Genomic DNA, 15,736 nt, shown 5'->3' on the forward strand with positions numbered 1-15,736 from the left:
ACATGATAAAGTGTACGAAGGTTGCATATTAGTACATTATTTCCATTTTTGTTTCTATTTACAATTGAATGTCATGTTAATTTTGCATGCTAAATAATTTCACTTTACACCTTATCTTGTTTTAAACCCTTATAAACAATGAATGAACTGTAAACGTCTAATCACATAAAAATGCCAAAATATTTACAATTCGTTTAAATGACTTGCTTTGCTAATAATTGTAATAGGAGTGTAACTTACATAGTGTACCTTACGGGACCTTTTATTGTTATAGGATACCGTCATTGCTTGACCTGTCTGTCGCGGTGTCCGTGTGAACTGTGCCCACAACCACATTTGCCCCGACACAATGCGCCCCTCCCGCCCGACCTTTCATTAAACCACTAGACATTAAGTCCCATTGTCTCAAGTTTTCTCTATCAATTTCAAACTTTTTTCGTGTACTTTTACTATCAGCAATACATTTTTGACTTTCCTTTTCTACCGGTATACTTGAATCAGAGGAACCAATCGCTAATTGTTCATACACTCCTTCGTCAGATTGTTCGTTGCATTGCTCAGAATCTTCAGCTAAGCTAACATAAACATCATTATCGTCAACTTTTTCGTCTTCTTCTGAATATATACATTTTGTATCTAAATTAAGATCCTTACGTCGTTGCACTTGTTCTTGTATATTACAATTTACATACGTTACGTTTCGAATTATTTTGCTTGGTGAACATTTCTTTATGCGTTTAATACTATGCATACAACATGCATCCGATCCTATACGATTAGGTACTGTTTCCACTTGCACCGTATCTAAGTCGTCCATAGATCGAGCGTGTCGATGTGAGACCCGCCTTAAATTATCTCTCCACACAGAATCTTCATCCCAATGTTTCTCTCCTTGACAAAAAACGTTTTCATATGCTCCAGCGTCCGCCTCCGCGTCATAATATACAGTATTAGATGAATTTCCGCTACAGTGTGACGACATACTAGCTGATGATAATTGTATTGAACTTGTGTTCATGGAGGCATTATTAAGAACACCAAGATCTGTGGTTTGACTTTCATCGATCTCTTTCTGATTAGTGCTTCTCTTACAGCCAAGACTAGATATTAAATTCATCGACTCAGGGATCTTCGAACTTTTACCGCCGGTAGATTCGTAAATATTTTTCATATCAATATCTGAATCTTTGTCAGCTGCACTCAAAAATTCCACTGAAACGCTTCTCGCCGTCGAAGCTAATTCAAAAGAACGGTCAGACATCAGAACTTGGTTATTACGAATTGGATTGTGAATATGTGATATTTCATTTTTCTTATGTAAGGGACCTCTTCGTCTTTGATTATTAAGTTTGCGGTGAAGGTTAGTATTTTTCAAGAAATGAGAAGTAGGTAATACATTAATATGCTCTTGTGAAGAAAGATCAGAATAATAGTAAGGTGCGCTGTGTTCTGTAGAACTTTCTCTACTGTGAAAGCCAGTGGTTGTTGAAGAAGCATTAGTGTCAATTTCTGGTTTAGGCGCCAATTTCTCGTTTTCGAATTCCTTTATCTTGTTAGCCGTAGAAACTTTATTTAAGTTTTTTCTTATTAATGTCCCTTCATCGGTATTCTTGCAGTAAAATGATATTGGGGATTTAGTAAGACCAACTGAACTACAAGAACTTTGTGATCCTACGTAACCCGAAACGTGTTGTTCTAGGATACTGTATTGTATACCAATATTTACTTTATCATCGGCAGTACTACCGTTCCTCACAGGCGTACTGGAACTACGTTGGTGTGCTACAGTGACCGTCTGTGTTGGTAGAGCATCATCACTATGAACGAGATCATCTCGTATTGAGTCTCTGACAAATGATGTATTTTCATAACTATGTTCACCAACATTGTTAGAATAGGGTTGTAAATTTTCTAAATATTTATCAAGATCAGCATTTGAAATGACATCATGGTTTTGGTAAAGTTGAGATGAAGTTAATTCAAAAAGTGAATCGTCTGAAAGTGGCCGTCTTTTTAACATATTTTCTATGTCTTTATGCTCACTGCTATTATTTAAATCCATCATTGAATCACTTCCAAGACTTGTTGCTTCAGAGGAGATATTTGAAGGTGCTATATCGAATTTGCTGCTTATATCAGATTCCAGGGACAATCTTGATGAACCTCTATCAGCATTAAGCAAAGAGTCATTATCTAAGCTACAACAAGGATTTTGTTCGAAGATTAAATTATTATGTACAGTAGAAGGTCCTTCTTTAAAATTCTGTTTTTCATTTACCAAACTAGCCCTGCTGTTACGAATTTTTTCGCCTCTTGTGAGAGTATCGTGAATTGAAGTACGACTACCATAAATCATCAATGAAGTTGTTTTTCTTTTAGCATTAATCTTTTTCTGATTTTCACTAGTTAGCATTTTCAAAATTGAACTATCCTGTGGTATATCTGATTTATCCAGTTTATCTAGAATGTACCTAGATAACGCTTCACCAGAAAGTCCTTCGCAAGGAGGTGATGAACTGGGTATTGGAGGAGGATATACTTCACTGTCAGAGCTATCTTGTCGATGTAATATAGTTCTACTATCACTCAGATAGTATGATGCCGGCCTAAAAGTGTCCGAAATGCTCATTCTATTAAAAGGTGTATCGAGTGAAAAATCTCTTGACGATTCATCATCTGCGTCCGAACAATCTGATTTTTCTTTCGCTTTATCGCCTTTGGAAACCCTTTTTAGTGTTTGTTGCTTTGTATCAGCAAAATTTGAAGCTGTGTCTGATATTGATTTATCCCTAAGCGTTACACTTTCTAATTCATTTTCTTCAATTGTTCCATTTTTTACTTCCATATAAACAGGCTCCACTTTACCATTGTTCACACAGACAATTTCATATGTTTGCATATCTTCATCCTCGTTGCCTAAACTCATTTCAACGTACGGATTATCTTCGTAATGTTGAGGCATAGTGTCATCAAAAACGCTCAAATTCTGAAGTATTGTTTTATGAGGAGGCTCTAACGTAGAAGTCTTACGTGGACTCATAGGAAGATAATGTTCCTCGCCAACATTGCGCATAGGAGGTGTGTCAGATTTTTCACTTGCCCGTTCTGCTTCATTACTATCGTCACCAGTTTTGTTTGAAGTTCTGAAAACCACATCCTCAATAATTTTATTATCGTTATCAGACGCTAATAAAACTTCGTCTAAATCGTTATCTGTGTATTCAATATGTGTTTCTGATTCTGATTCACTGTCATGTGTTTCATAACCACTATTGTTATCACCTTCATGTTTATTTTCAGTGCATGCTGTCTCATAATTCTGCACATCGTTTGTATCTGGCACTATGTCGTAGTCAGAATTATTTGTGTTTGGACAATTAATGTTTTCGTAAGTATTTTCATCATTTTTATTGTCAACTTCAGTAAGATCTTTCTCAATAGGTTGAGCGACGAAGGGCGCATGTGTTTCCGGTCGCATTACAATGGGGCTTATGTTCATTTTATGGGACCTTCCTGCCTGCGTATCTCTCGGTATTTGCAGATCAGTGCCCGTTGTTTCCTCTGAGGTACAAAATTTTAATTTTACTTAATCGATTCAGACTAACATTTTTATTATTTTTGATTCAATTTTCCATGTTAGTAGTATACTGTCCTAAATATTGTGAGGTTAGAAAGAGATAAGACTACTAATTACAGAAACCACCGCTAAAATAATGTTTATAACCCACCACCGACGAAATACCAATATTAAATCTTGTTAGTGACATAGTCCCAGCAGGCAGGAAGGTACCTTTCCGCAAAGCAAAGTCATTATAAACTACTTCTAAGTTTTTAATACTATGAGGTTGATATTAAAAATAAACTTATGTTACTTTCTATGGCATTTTTATATTATAAACCAATTTTTTAATAATTTCAATCCTCGAAATGATGAACGTTTGATGACTGCTATTTTTGGTAGACAAACATGTATTATTAATATTATTACAACTTTTTATATGTTGCGAAAATACTACACCGTTATTATAACTAAATATAAAATGAAGGTAATTAAAAAAACTTAAAGACAACCCTGAAAAATCAAATAACTGTACTCATGCATGAATAAAATATTTCACACCATGCTTTTATGGCATAATTTGAAATTGTAAAATAAAGAAAATCTTTTATATAATCTATGTAATCTGTTACTCATGCTACGAAAAATCTACTATAACTCTTAGAAGACTGATTCCCTACCTTCGTCGTCCGAAGAATAGCTGTTGTATGAAGCATTGTATGTTTTCGGCTTGTACTGGTCTGATCTCAACGACTGCCTACTATGGTTGAGTGATCGAGCAAGAGAAATAGTCGCCGGTGTACTTTTTCTTGTCAAAGGACTTTGCAACATCCTTTGCTTCCATTCAAGAAGCCGTTTCATGGATTCCTCGCGCTGGAAAGGAAAAATTATATTTTAAGTAACATATTTTAAGTATCGACAATATCCGATCGAAATATTGGTAAATCTGAAGCATCGTGCATTCATTTATACCAATTTAGATCAATTAAGTAAATACATTATGACCACTTTATAACATGTGGCATTAAAATACCTGTTGTATTTTCTTTTCGCCTTCTTTCTCTGTAGTGGAGGGTAAACGCGCACTTGCGGACCTCATGAACCCGTCCACGGTTGGATCGAATCTATTAACGTCCTTTACATAACCACTTACATTGGAGTTGTCACTCATAACGCTGCCACTTCTGTTCAGATAATCTTTTTGACTTTCTTTTTCTTTCAATGTCCAATTAGAATTCAAACCTTCGATATCACTATACTTTGAATTATAACTTACATTATCACGACTGCTTCTATTGATTGCCGTATCAGGTTCGTAATTATTATTGGTAATCTGGGAATAGGCCGAACTCAGCTGTTTCTCAGCTAATCCACTAGCATATTTGGCTAATGGAATTTGAATGTTACGCGACCCCATAGCCTGTTGCTGCAAATATTGAGCTGATTGACGCATTTTTTCCGCGTAGCTTTCTTCCGAGTAATACCTGTCGGAACTTGGGTCGTAGTATGAATTGATATCGAGGCTAGACTTAGGCCGCTGCGGCTGCCGAGGAGGATCAGTAACTGTCCTTGTCGGGACCGTTTTATTTAAAACCTCATTTTTAGATTCGTATTCAAGAAAATCAGCACTGTGAGGTCGTGGCATCGGAGGCTGAATTCCACTTGCCTGCATCTTCTTTCTTCTTAAAACTGCTGGTCCGCTAAAAGTCTTCTCTTGCGTCTAAAACATGTTTTTTCTAAGTAGACTTGTTTAAAATAAATCGAAAAAGTAAGAGTATGATACTTACATAGTTTGAAATTTGATCTTGTGCTTGCTTGTGACTAGATATGCTGACATTATCCCGCGTTTGGTGTTGCCTGGGTGACTTTGCATAGGTTTTCCCGTATTCATTTTCATTTGCGTAAATATCTTCATAATCTTCAACTTTTTCCTTGTTGTACGCTAACGAAGCTGCTCGTCCATAAGCGTCAGGCGTTCTTCTTTCTATTATCCTTTCATTAACACTGCTACCAGATCTGTTGGCTCTATTAAGTTCCCCATATACATCTTTATTGTAAGTATTAGATGCGTTGGGTGCAGATTCAGTGCGTGATTCTGGATAGCTTTCATTATATCCAGTGCTTAGACGGTTTTCCTCTGTCATTAATGGTGTATTCTTCATTTGAGATTCTTTATTCGCAGGTGTTTCAATTTGTGCACTATCTTGTAAGAACGGATTCCGTTGCATTCGTTGTTCATAAATGTTAGCGTCATTATTTGTCTTTGGATCTTGGATAGGTTGCTGTGGAGGTTGATGATTTCTATTCCTATTATCAAAATAAGGAGATTGAGGATTAGATCGATACATGGACGATGAACCGTACTGATTGCTTTCGAGTCTTTCCGTTATTGTATTTGTCAATGGCAGGGAAAGGTTATGAGTATCGTATGATCGTTTTGTCTGATACTGAGGTTGTTGCTGCGGTGGTGACTGTGGGGAGCGTGTGTATGCAGCATCTTGAATAGGGCTGCTCGGGTAATTAGTATGATCCTGATAGCGAGTGTTGTTAGTGCCTTGGCTATAGTGTGATGCTGGCTTTTTAAGTAAATCATAGTTAGGATCGTACCTGTAATTATTTAATAGTTAATATATTTTTTTTATGCGGTATTAGTTTCATGAATCACACTTGATTTAAAAAGTAAGGGCTTACATATCCGGACTAGGTGAATTGTAACCATCGTTAGATCTTCGAGGTTTAGGCGGGGCATTTGCATACGTAGGACCTGCATCTTCATCATCCTGCGAAATTTAAGGTTAAAGATATAAGCATAAAAAAGGAAAACAAATTACGTATACGCAATGGCACAAAATCGTTTGGCCGGCTATAGTTATTATTGCTGCCGTTACATCCAGTTATAACAAAACTGTCCTTGGACACGCTCTGACGAACTAATTGTCTACCACCCGCACCGTTGTAAATTCGCATCGCGTATCCGATAATACTTACTTCATTTTTAACAGCCATTCGATCGCTTTGCTTCTGTGGTTGATCACTGGAACAAAAATGTTTTTATTATTGCAAAGCCGATAAAATAGCCAATAATCAAATCAATAATAAGAGATTGTAAGATACAAGTTTACTAAGTAAGGAGTAAAATTGCTTATGGAGTGAGAATAGCATGTAACTTACATAAAATTTTGCATAAGAGCAGCCATTGTCAATGCCTTCACCCATTTTGTCATAGCCTCCTGATCCAAAGCTGCTAGTATATACGTCCTCATATTTGCGTGTTCTAATTTAAATGCAAATTTTCTCATAACTTTGTCCTCAGCAGTGCAGGCAGATACTTTATAAGAAGGAAGCAGAACTGAACCTAATAATTTTTCTTCGTCGTGACCTGAAACAATTTATGAAAATTACATTACTACATATCTACATATATTTAATGCCTTAAGCAGATCCACGGAAATACGCAATAATATTATTTAGTTAACATTATAATAAAACCTTGAAAAGACTAATTAAATAAACACTCACTTTTGTAATAGAACAAGCAGTACTCAGACAAGACGAACCATCGTTTTCTCCAAACTTTAAGGCCATCCGAACCCTGCTTGTACAAAATTCCAGCCATAGCAACAGGGGCGGAAGGAATCCTCTGTGCTATTGGTGACCTTAACGCTTGGTTACCACTGCTGCTTCTTCGACTTTCAGAAGACGGTGATTTTACACTAGGAGTACTCGATTCGCTAGATTTCATTGGCGAAACTACACCAACATTATTTCTTTGTATTTGGTTATTGAAATCGGAAGGTGGGGATTGACTTTTTGATTTATCGTCTTCTGGTTTTCTATATCTCTCGGCTTCTCGAAAATCAGAAGGCTGATTTGTCTGCCATTGCGCATCGTGGTATTGTCTAATTTGCTTGTCGGATTCCCGCATTTCATTGTTCTTCCCATAATTCTCTATATCTTTTTGTAGTTCATAATCTTTGAAGTCGTTTTTACTGCTGTAGCGGTCTAAATCTCTGTATGAACCATCTGAATATATGCTATTCTGTAAATTGGGAGGTGGTTGTATTCCATGTATCTGTTGTAGAAGTAATTGCCGTTCGGCGAATTTTTGTTGTTGATGCATCTGCGCCTGGTTTTGATAATGTAACTGTTGTTGCATTTTCATTTGTTGTATTTCGTTGTATTGCCTTCTCAACAATTCTGTGTTACTCTGCGGTCCTATTCTACTTGAATAAGGTAGATAAGGTTTTGAACCGTACTGGTTCGCGTTAGGTCTGTAAGTCGGTTGATGATTTTGGTATATTTGATTGGTATCTTTCGGTGGGTTACGTTTCAAATAATCTTGGTAGACCTCAGCGTTGTATCCTTTTGGGATGTTGTGAAGTATATCGTGATTGACATTTTGGTCGGTGTGTATTTCAGTCCTCTCTTGTCCGGGTGGGGACTGAGGATAATTATAATTATCGTTTGCACCATAGTGCCTTGTGTATTCTCGATTATGTCCAGTGCCATACAATTCGTGACGGTTTTCTAAAAGAGGAGATCTTGCGTTCATGTTCGATTGATATTGACTTTGTAGGAGTTGGTGCATGACACCATTCGGTTGTATTTGACTGGTTTGAGTGGCTACGTGTGTTGGTATTTGAGTGTGCTGTGACGAATAGATTTGATCGGGATGGACATGATGCGCCATGAGATGTTGCTGTGTGAGTGGCTGCTGCGTCGCCGGTACTGGCTTCTTGTTTTCCATTGGGAACTGTGACTGAGATATCGGTGGGTCAAGCCTGGAACAAGATAAATATGATTTTAGTATAACATAAGATTTAAAATTAGGAATGCTTGCGAAAGTAATAAGAGATACTGTAAGTGATATTGCCCAAGTTTTTACATGATAGAAATTACAGAAGCGTTGTTGTACAGTACTGAAATGATCGTGGGTTATTCACCCATAGATTGTGACATAATTTACTTATAGAGAGGTATTGCGCGTTGCGTATTGTGCACGCAAAGCGAAGCGTTTCGGTTCGAATTGCTCAATCGGAGTCGCGTTATCGTCACCCTTGTGATAAGGTGCGTGATCTGAGAACTTTAACGCAGTTACTATGAGTTAACACGTAATGCTGAGTAACAGATTCCCATCACAAAACTAGTTTGATGCTGATAATCTGTTGATAATTATATTTAATTGAGCCTAAAACACATTAACTATTTTAATTAAGAACGTTTATTAATGGTTATGGTTTATTTTTATATTGAAACATAAGATCGAGCTGAAAGTTCACTTTCATATTAAAAAATTGTAAATACCATTTACAATTTAGCAAATAACTTATTTTTACCACTGCTTAACAAAATAAAATGTGGCAACAAGTAATTGCTATTTATATCTAAAGCAGTTAAGATAAAACACTTGATTTGTAATTTGAATCATTATTCGAAACATTACTGTCGTTTAAAATTCTTTAACACCTCACTAGCTTAAGGTCCGCTAAAACCCTTAAGTTACCTCAACAATAACTTTGAGACGACAAAAAACGGTCTACCCGTGGTTAATTGTTCCCACGCATATCAATTGTAAGGCTTAGAACCCCGTGAGAACTACTTAACTTAAAGCAACGTACATGGAAAGGTGACGGTGACCACAAATTGTTGATTAAATATAAATGATTCATTATTATCACCAATCTTCTTTACTTTTATGTTGTACAAAAATGAAATATCGTATATATCATTATGAAATCAAAGTCAACTTTTTTATTAACGTATAACGGCAAACGAGAATATAGCCAGATTTCGAAAGTAAAGTGAGGCGATCACTGCTCATAGACATCTTCAACAAGTTGTCAATGCAATACTTTAAAAGTACAGAGAGAACATACCGGAAGGTAAAATTTTCCCTTCGTATTCATCCCGTCCCGCGTAATGTCGAATGTTTTTATTTTAGTTTTTATCAACTTCTAGATTTTTTGGGGATAACTGAACCACATTATCATTCTCTTATAAAAAAGTATTACTTGCCATCTCTGTCCGTGACAGTTAAGTATAACGTTACAGTTTAAATTATCATAGTTTACCATAAAATATTTTAAGAGACCTGTGACCGGAAAAAGAGTTTTGAACATAGTTTTGCATGTCATTGACCTCAAACCAAACGCTATGTTATAGGCTGGTGGAAACAGTAAAAAAACGTTCCAAACTTGCCTCCAAGGTCAATTTTGTGACTGTAGAAGTTAATAATCTCATTAACCTGAAATATGACTAACTGTTGGTTGCGAATCAATCAATTTCAAGAGAAAAAACAATTTAGAAATATTGTCGACTGATGTTCTATAAATATAAGAGTGTTATTTTGAATGTTGACTACCCCTGTTCAATTGTCAGTCAATACGTAGCTAGAGCTTCCTGCTGTGCTTAATGAGTGGCATCAATCAACGACTCACCAACTACGGATGCATTCTAATGACCCCTATTTCCATCTTTCCGAGACGAACTTCTCTCTTAGTTTTAGTAAAATTTACGCGTATAAAACATACGTGTTAAAACTATTTATGCAGTTAAGGGTATTTCCTGAAAACAAACCCTGAATCTAAACTTAGAATGAATCTACATTCCTCCATAATTAATTAATATTTTCATGGGATCGTGATAGACTCCTCCAATAAAAAGTTGCAGATTTTGAAAACAAAGAAGCTATCGCCTGGACACAATATTAAGTAGTGGAAAAACAGTATGGAAGGAAGTAAAAAGCAGAAGCTAATACAATAAGAGTAGCAAGTTCAATGTGTCATTGTATAATTGTGTACTTCTGGTATTAGAGTACATATAGTACGGCTTCCTAGCGACCTGTATATTGTAGCCGCTGACTAACATTCTGCAATGGTATTTATAACACAAGTATATATTAATTAATTTACTATACACTACCGGTTGGTATTGTTAACTTTGATAGAATATTTATTGTTAATTCATAGATAATAAAAACCATAAGCTCACCGGTAAGAATTGTTGACGTCACAAAATAATAACTATGATCAGTAATTTAAAAATAATTACATTAATACTGTATCTTTCACCACTACTAGACGATGTTACAGATAATAACTTTCTATTATTATAGTAGACGACAATAGTCTATGTCTATTTCGTGGCCTAGTTGGCTAGATTTCTAGTCTATGTAACTGATAATAACATATGTAAAAGTGTTATTACAAATAGCAATTTAAACTCGAGCAAAATCAAAAACTTGGAACAGACAAGTAAGTGACCGGGCATAGCTATGATGACTATGTTCATTGTTCAACGTAAACAGCCCGCGCACTTTTCCATCTGATAATTTATACCAAGTGTAAGTGATATGAAGAGCCTTTATATGTAGTAACGTTGTAATTAGATACTATACAAAAGGTTAACACTAAAATTGTAATAGGTAACATTATTTTTGTAACCTGGACGCAATTATTACATTGTTTGGTTTCATTCACACATGAGATCATTGTTAACATTCGATTTTGAATAATCGATAGCTTTAATAGACTATAAAAAATAACGCTTTACTTTATTGATCAAAAATGCAAATCGATATCGTATTACCAAGGTTGGACAGTAAGACTATTGTTTAAAAAACTAATCGAAATAAAAATTGGATTTAAATAATCAATAACACTAAATGGCAGAAGTAATTATTGTTAATTATTTTCACTCAAGCTGTACGTATTAGAAGCTACCGATTAATATTCTATAGAACCATTTTCTGCCAGTTGACGCTTAGCAGACGTGTAGCTGTCAACCGCAGGGACTTCGAGAGGGTGTTTACCCTCGTCGATATCCCTCTTATAGACCCTTACAGAGGGGTAAAAACATAGTAATATATTGCATAGCATTATTGCAGGGTACATTAACGTGTGGAATGCAGAGATAAACCTCATGTATTAACGGATATTATGAATTAAAGTGAAACATTACGCAGCGTGTATACTATAAGAATTTTAAATCCTTTGATATTTAAGTATACGAGAAGTATTCCCTAGAAGTAAATGTTAATAATAAGTAAATGATGAATAATGGAATCCACAATAACTTGTATAATTGAAATTTACTTAAAAATTAAACAAGATACATATCTACACAATAATTCGTGCGCTATGAAACTCGATTTAACTTCCTCAGATTTAAATATCTGCTACCAAATAAAAATGAAATAAACATAGATAAAACGTTAGTTAATAAATTAACCCTGTTGAATACACACTCGCGACAGCTTCTTAAAAATAACTGAGGCATGGCAACAGGTGGGTACTTGAAGTGCACTACAGAACCCTTACACTGCTTTACTATGGTTAAATTAAATAATGCGGTACCTTTTAATAAAAACAAATTGAAGAAAACTGACTTCGAACAACCTTTAAAGGTAAAATAATTATAGTAAATACAACAACAAAAAAAACAAGTAACCATATGGAGCTCGAAGAAACACTGGTATTTTAATGTATTTAAAGAAAAGTTAGTCACAGATTTACTAAACAAATTAACAAATGCGCAATAATAGCATAAAATGTAGATTATTTCAGCTATTACCGTACACCCTATTTCTCACGGTAAGCGGGAAATGATGGTAATTAAGTCAACTTATACTGTTTAGTCTGGGGCCGTTAAAAATATAATATTGGAGTGTTGGTTGGCGGTGTGCCAGACGATGTGCGAGCAATGAGGTGAACGCATTTAGATTCGACGCCCGATTGATTCGCTATTCAATGTCAATCTCGTAATGACCTACATACGCATATAAACGCGCGACCATTCTAAAAAACAGCTGTTATGGCGATGGATATCTCAATTCAATGGATTATATTCTCCAGAACTATCGTTTTGTCATTTGATATTATTTTTATTCTTTAGTTGTTGAACTGTGAAAGTACACGCTGTTCAGTTCAGTTTTATTTTATTTAATTTAGTAGTAAATAAATAAAAACAATTAACATTTATATTCAATATCGTAATATAAACTTTTAATATCGCAAGATAAACCCGACTAAAGTGCACTTATGTTAAATAACATCTTAAACACTTCCACATCTACGGAGTGGAGAGCGCTGTAAATCAGGCCCCACTCAGAGACCTCCTCTAAAGTCCTCTACCTCCTTTACTCTAAGGATGCACTTAACACGGAGAGCTAAGAATGCTGCTAAAAATAGAATTAACAAACCGTACCGTACCGTGTATATATGATATTTCAAAAAGTTTTTTCTTTCCATAGTACTTAACACTTTCTTTTAACCCAAGACACTATTAAAAAAAAGAAAACATCAAATAGAACAAATCTTCGCCCGTTTATAAGGATTAAAAAAAAAATATTTTAAAAGCGACACTCCACTCGTATCGAACAACTAGTATCTCTAAGACGAGAACGAAAGTCTAAATTAAAATAAACTGTATACTATTCACTCCGACAATTCCCACACCATAACTAACCTATTTCGTGCTATCGATTCTAGGACCACATCTGCAATTTACTTTCATCAAAACAGCATTGCAGAACAGAGGCGTTGCCAAAATATTTTATTGACCTTGTTTGTAGTTTTTTTGTGTAAGCGAAACATTATTTTACGTTTCTTTTGCCAAACGAAAACTGACTTACTAAAGAAACTCAAATATCAAATCATTTACTTTTTCATTAACTACTACTTCAGTGACTTTTTAACCGATTTTCAAAAGGAATAGGTTCTAAATTCGTCTGTATGTTGTAGGTATTTTTTGGTAGTTTAACATTCATAAATTTAAACAGGACTTAGATTTAGCAACATGATGTATATACGCAGTGAAGCTTTTAATATTTAGTACGTCGAGCTTCGATTTCATACAACTATAGAGTTGGTTCACAGCCTTGGTATTTTGATCTCATCTACATGTAAATAATAACTATCACCCGGTTAACTTGATAACTAATTGCAAAACAACCATCGCATAGCTGAATCGCACTCAAGACAAAATGAAAAATACAATAGACAGGGTCTATTATGAATATCTATGTTTCAATTGTGTATTCGAAACCTTGTCGATAAAGTTCGCATGAGATTTGTTGGTGTTCTTTACGCTTTACTATCTACTAGGCTTATCATCTCCCCTGCTTTATCCTACTCCCGTAGGGTCGGCGCACCGGGTTTTCGTCCTCCAAATAACTCTATCATCCTTTACGCTTTACGCTTAGTAGGTGCGGTGCACAAATCTAATACACATATTGTCGAATATGTTACGAAACACAGCTTTTCGGAATATTTGTCAACGCTTAGATAACTATTTTTTTTTTGTGTCACAACATATCAACTTTTAATTTTTGATTAAAAAAAAAAAGAACAAATATCCTTAGAAGATGCTGGCAAGAAAGTTTTAATGTCATATCATTGTTCGTATCAAAGATATAATTACAGTTCACTATTCTGTAAAAAAGGTATAGTTACATGCTTAAGTTAATAGATTTTCTTTTTCAATATTTATGGGTGCAAGTGTTTCGTGTCTAAACATGATCGGAAGGTGATGTCAACACTATTAATAATACTGGTTGCTTTATCCGCCATCCCACGCGTCAAATTGTTTATGCTACTTTTTTGTTTGTTTACGTCATCTTATTTTGAAAAAAATAACAACTTTCAATACAGCCGTATAAAGCATATTGCTTTATGTTAAAGCTGAGACAGTATTAGTGTTTAAAAAACGAACTTATTTACTAAAATGTTTCACTAGGCAACCTTTATTTAATTGATTCACACAAAATAATCGATTAGTAAATAATCAAAAGCCGATTTTAATTACTAAGCGGTCTCTAGTCATAATTTAATTAACTATATTACATAGTAACACCTGTATAACTGTATAAAACAACATAACCGGTATTTATTTCGAAAATGTATAAACCGGTACGATCGAGCCTCAATCGTTTCGTAAATTCGAATTCTCGTTTGCTATTTTATGATTCACTGAGATCGGATATTGATAGGCGGTGGTCGGGACCGCAAAAGACCGGGTCTCAAGACTCGGCGCATTCCTACCGAGGTGAACAACCGGCACGAACCGCGCTCGTCCTTGGAGCCGCGTGCTCCTTTCTATACAACCTCCTTGCTCTTAATACTGGCTGACAAGACGCCTTATATGTAGCCAGTTTGAGAAAAAAAATGAAATAATTAAATGCAGAATTAGTAGGTTGACACGTGATTACTGCGTGATAGGTTTTCCAATTCAGGAAACACCTAACTAGTTTGGTAAAACATCTTAAATATGAAAACAGAGGCATACTCAGTACAACTATACTATATTTAGTTGTAATTAATTTAAAAAAATCTACTGGTGAGTTGCATAGTTTATCTCCTGTATTCTTCCTGTTAAAACGCCTAAGAAACTAATAAGATCCTCAAAATAATATGCAAAGCCGTGACTAGAGTGACGTCAACAACATGGCCGCCTCACTAATACTACTTATGTAGTACCTGCAGATAATACCTTCATCAAGGTTAAGGCACAGCCCATTATTGAAAGTACTCAAGAATTAGTTGACGTGTATTCATGCATTTATTTCCTTACTAATAAGCGTAATATCTTTTGTATCGGTACGTTTTTGTTTTAGGTTAAAGTCTTCTCTTAAACATGTAACTTGAAGTTCCTTAGTCCTATGGCTACACTAATGAGATACTTAACGACTTTGAGTATTGCAAATAAACTGCGTCATGAAATTGAATTAAAATATTTAAAAATAACTCTCGAAACATTACAACTTTTCCCTTGTTTTTTACGTTAAAGCGATAGCTTTGCTTGAGAAAATAAAAAAGAGACATTTTTACGTCGCTGTTTTACTACTTTCATTCGTATTGATAGCTTTTAGCGAGATCAAAGAGAAACCTTCGTTTAACTGATTCTATTTATTTTACGAGTTATTTTTATGTACCTAGAAAGGGATATAATGTGCGAAAGTGTAGTCAAAAGTTCGGAAGAACTGTTAACTCGAGTTCAAGGTATTTGCACCTATAAGTACGTAACAAAACGTTCAGACGAAATAGATTTTGATATAATCATATGGGTTCTCTCAATTTTTACCTATAATATATTTATGCAAAGTATGTGTCACGACTTCAAGGCTTTGTTACCTTGCTATGACACATACCTTGGTAGATTGATAAACAGTGTCGACAAATG

At 35.1% G+C, this 15,736-nt stretch overlaps 1 protein-coding gene across 9 annotated transcripts in view; it reads right to left on the reverse strand.

Annotated features, from left to right (window-relative positions):
* The window catches only part of LOC106104179, a 49,256-nt gene that overhangs the window by 9,691 nt on the left and 23,829 nt on the right, over positions 1-15,736 (reverse strand). For 3 of the 9 annotated variants that reach the window (XM_013284131.1, XM_013284130.1, XM_013284132.1), the window contains 8 exons: positions 7,079-8,340; positions 6,731-6,938; positions 6,548-6,593; positions 6,251-6,339; positions 5,347-6,166; positions 4,593-5,279; positions 4,240-4,432; positions 241-3,561 (listed from right to left, as the gene is read on the reverse strand). In XM_013284131.1, the coding sequence (XP_013139585.1) occupies positions 269-3,561; positions 4,240-4,432; positions 4,593-5,279; positions 5,347-6,166; positions 6,251-6,339; positions 6,548-6,593; positions 6,731-6,938; positions 7,079-8,340 (6,598 nt within the window). In that variant the 3' untranslated portion in view covers positions 241-268. Of the gene's footprint in view, positions 1-240; positions 3,562-4,239; positions 4,433-4,592; positions 5,280-5,346; positions 6,167-6,250; positions 6,340-6,547; positions 6,594-6,730; positions 6,939-7,078; positions 8,341-13,024; positions 13,130-15,736 lie in introns of those variants that run through there. The other 6 variants (XM_013284137.1, XM_013284136.1, XM_013284133.1 and 3 more) reach the window with 5 other exon arrangements.

The sequence above is a fragment of the Papilio polytes genome, unplaced genomic scaffold, assembly GCF_000836215.1.
Source record: "Papilio polytes unplaced genomic scaffold, Ppol_1.0 DF823691.1, whole genome shotgun sequence".
In the NCBI taxonomy this organism is placed as follows: domain Eukaryota; kingdom Metazoa; phylum Arthropoda; class Insecta; order Lepidoptera; family Papilionidae; genus Papilio; species Papilio polytes.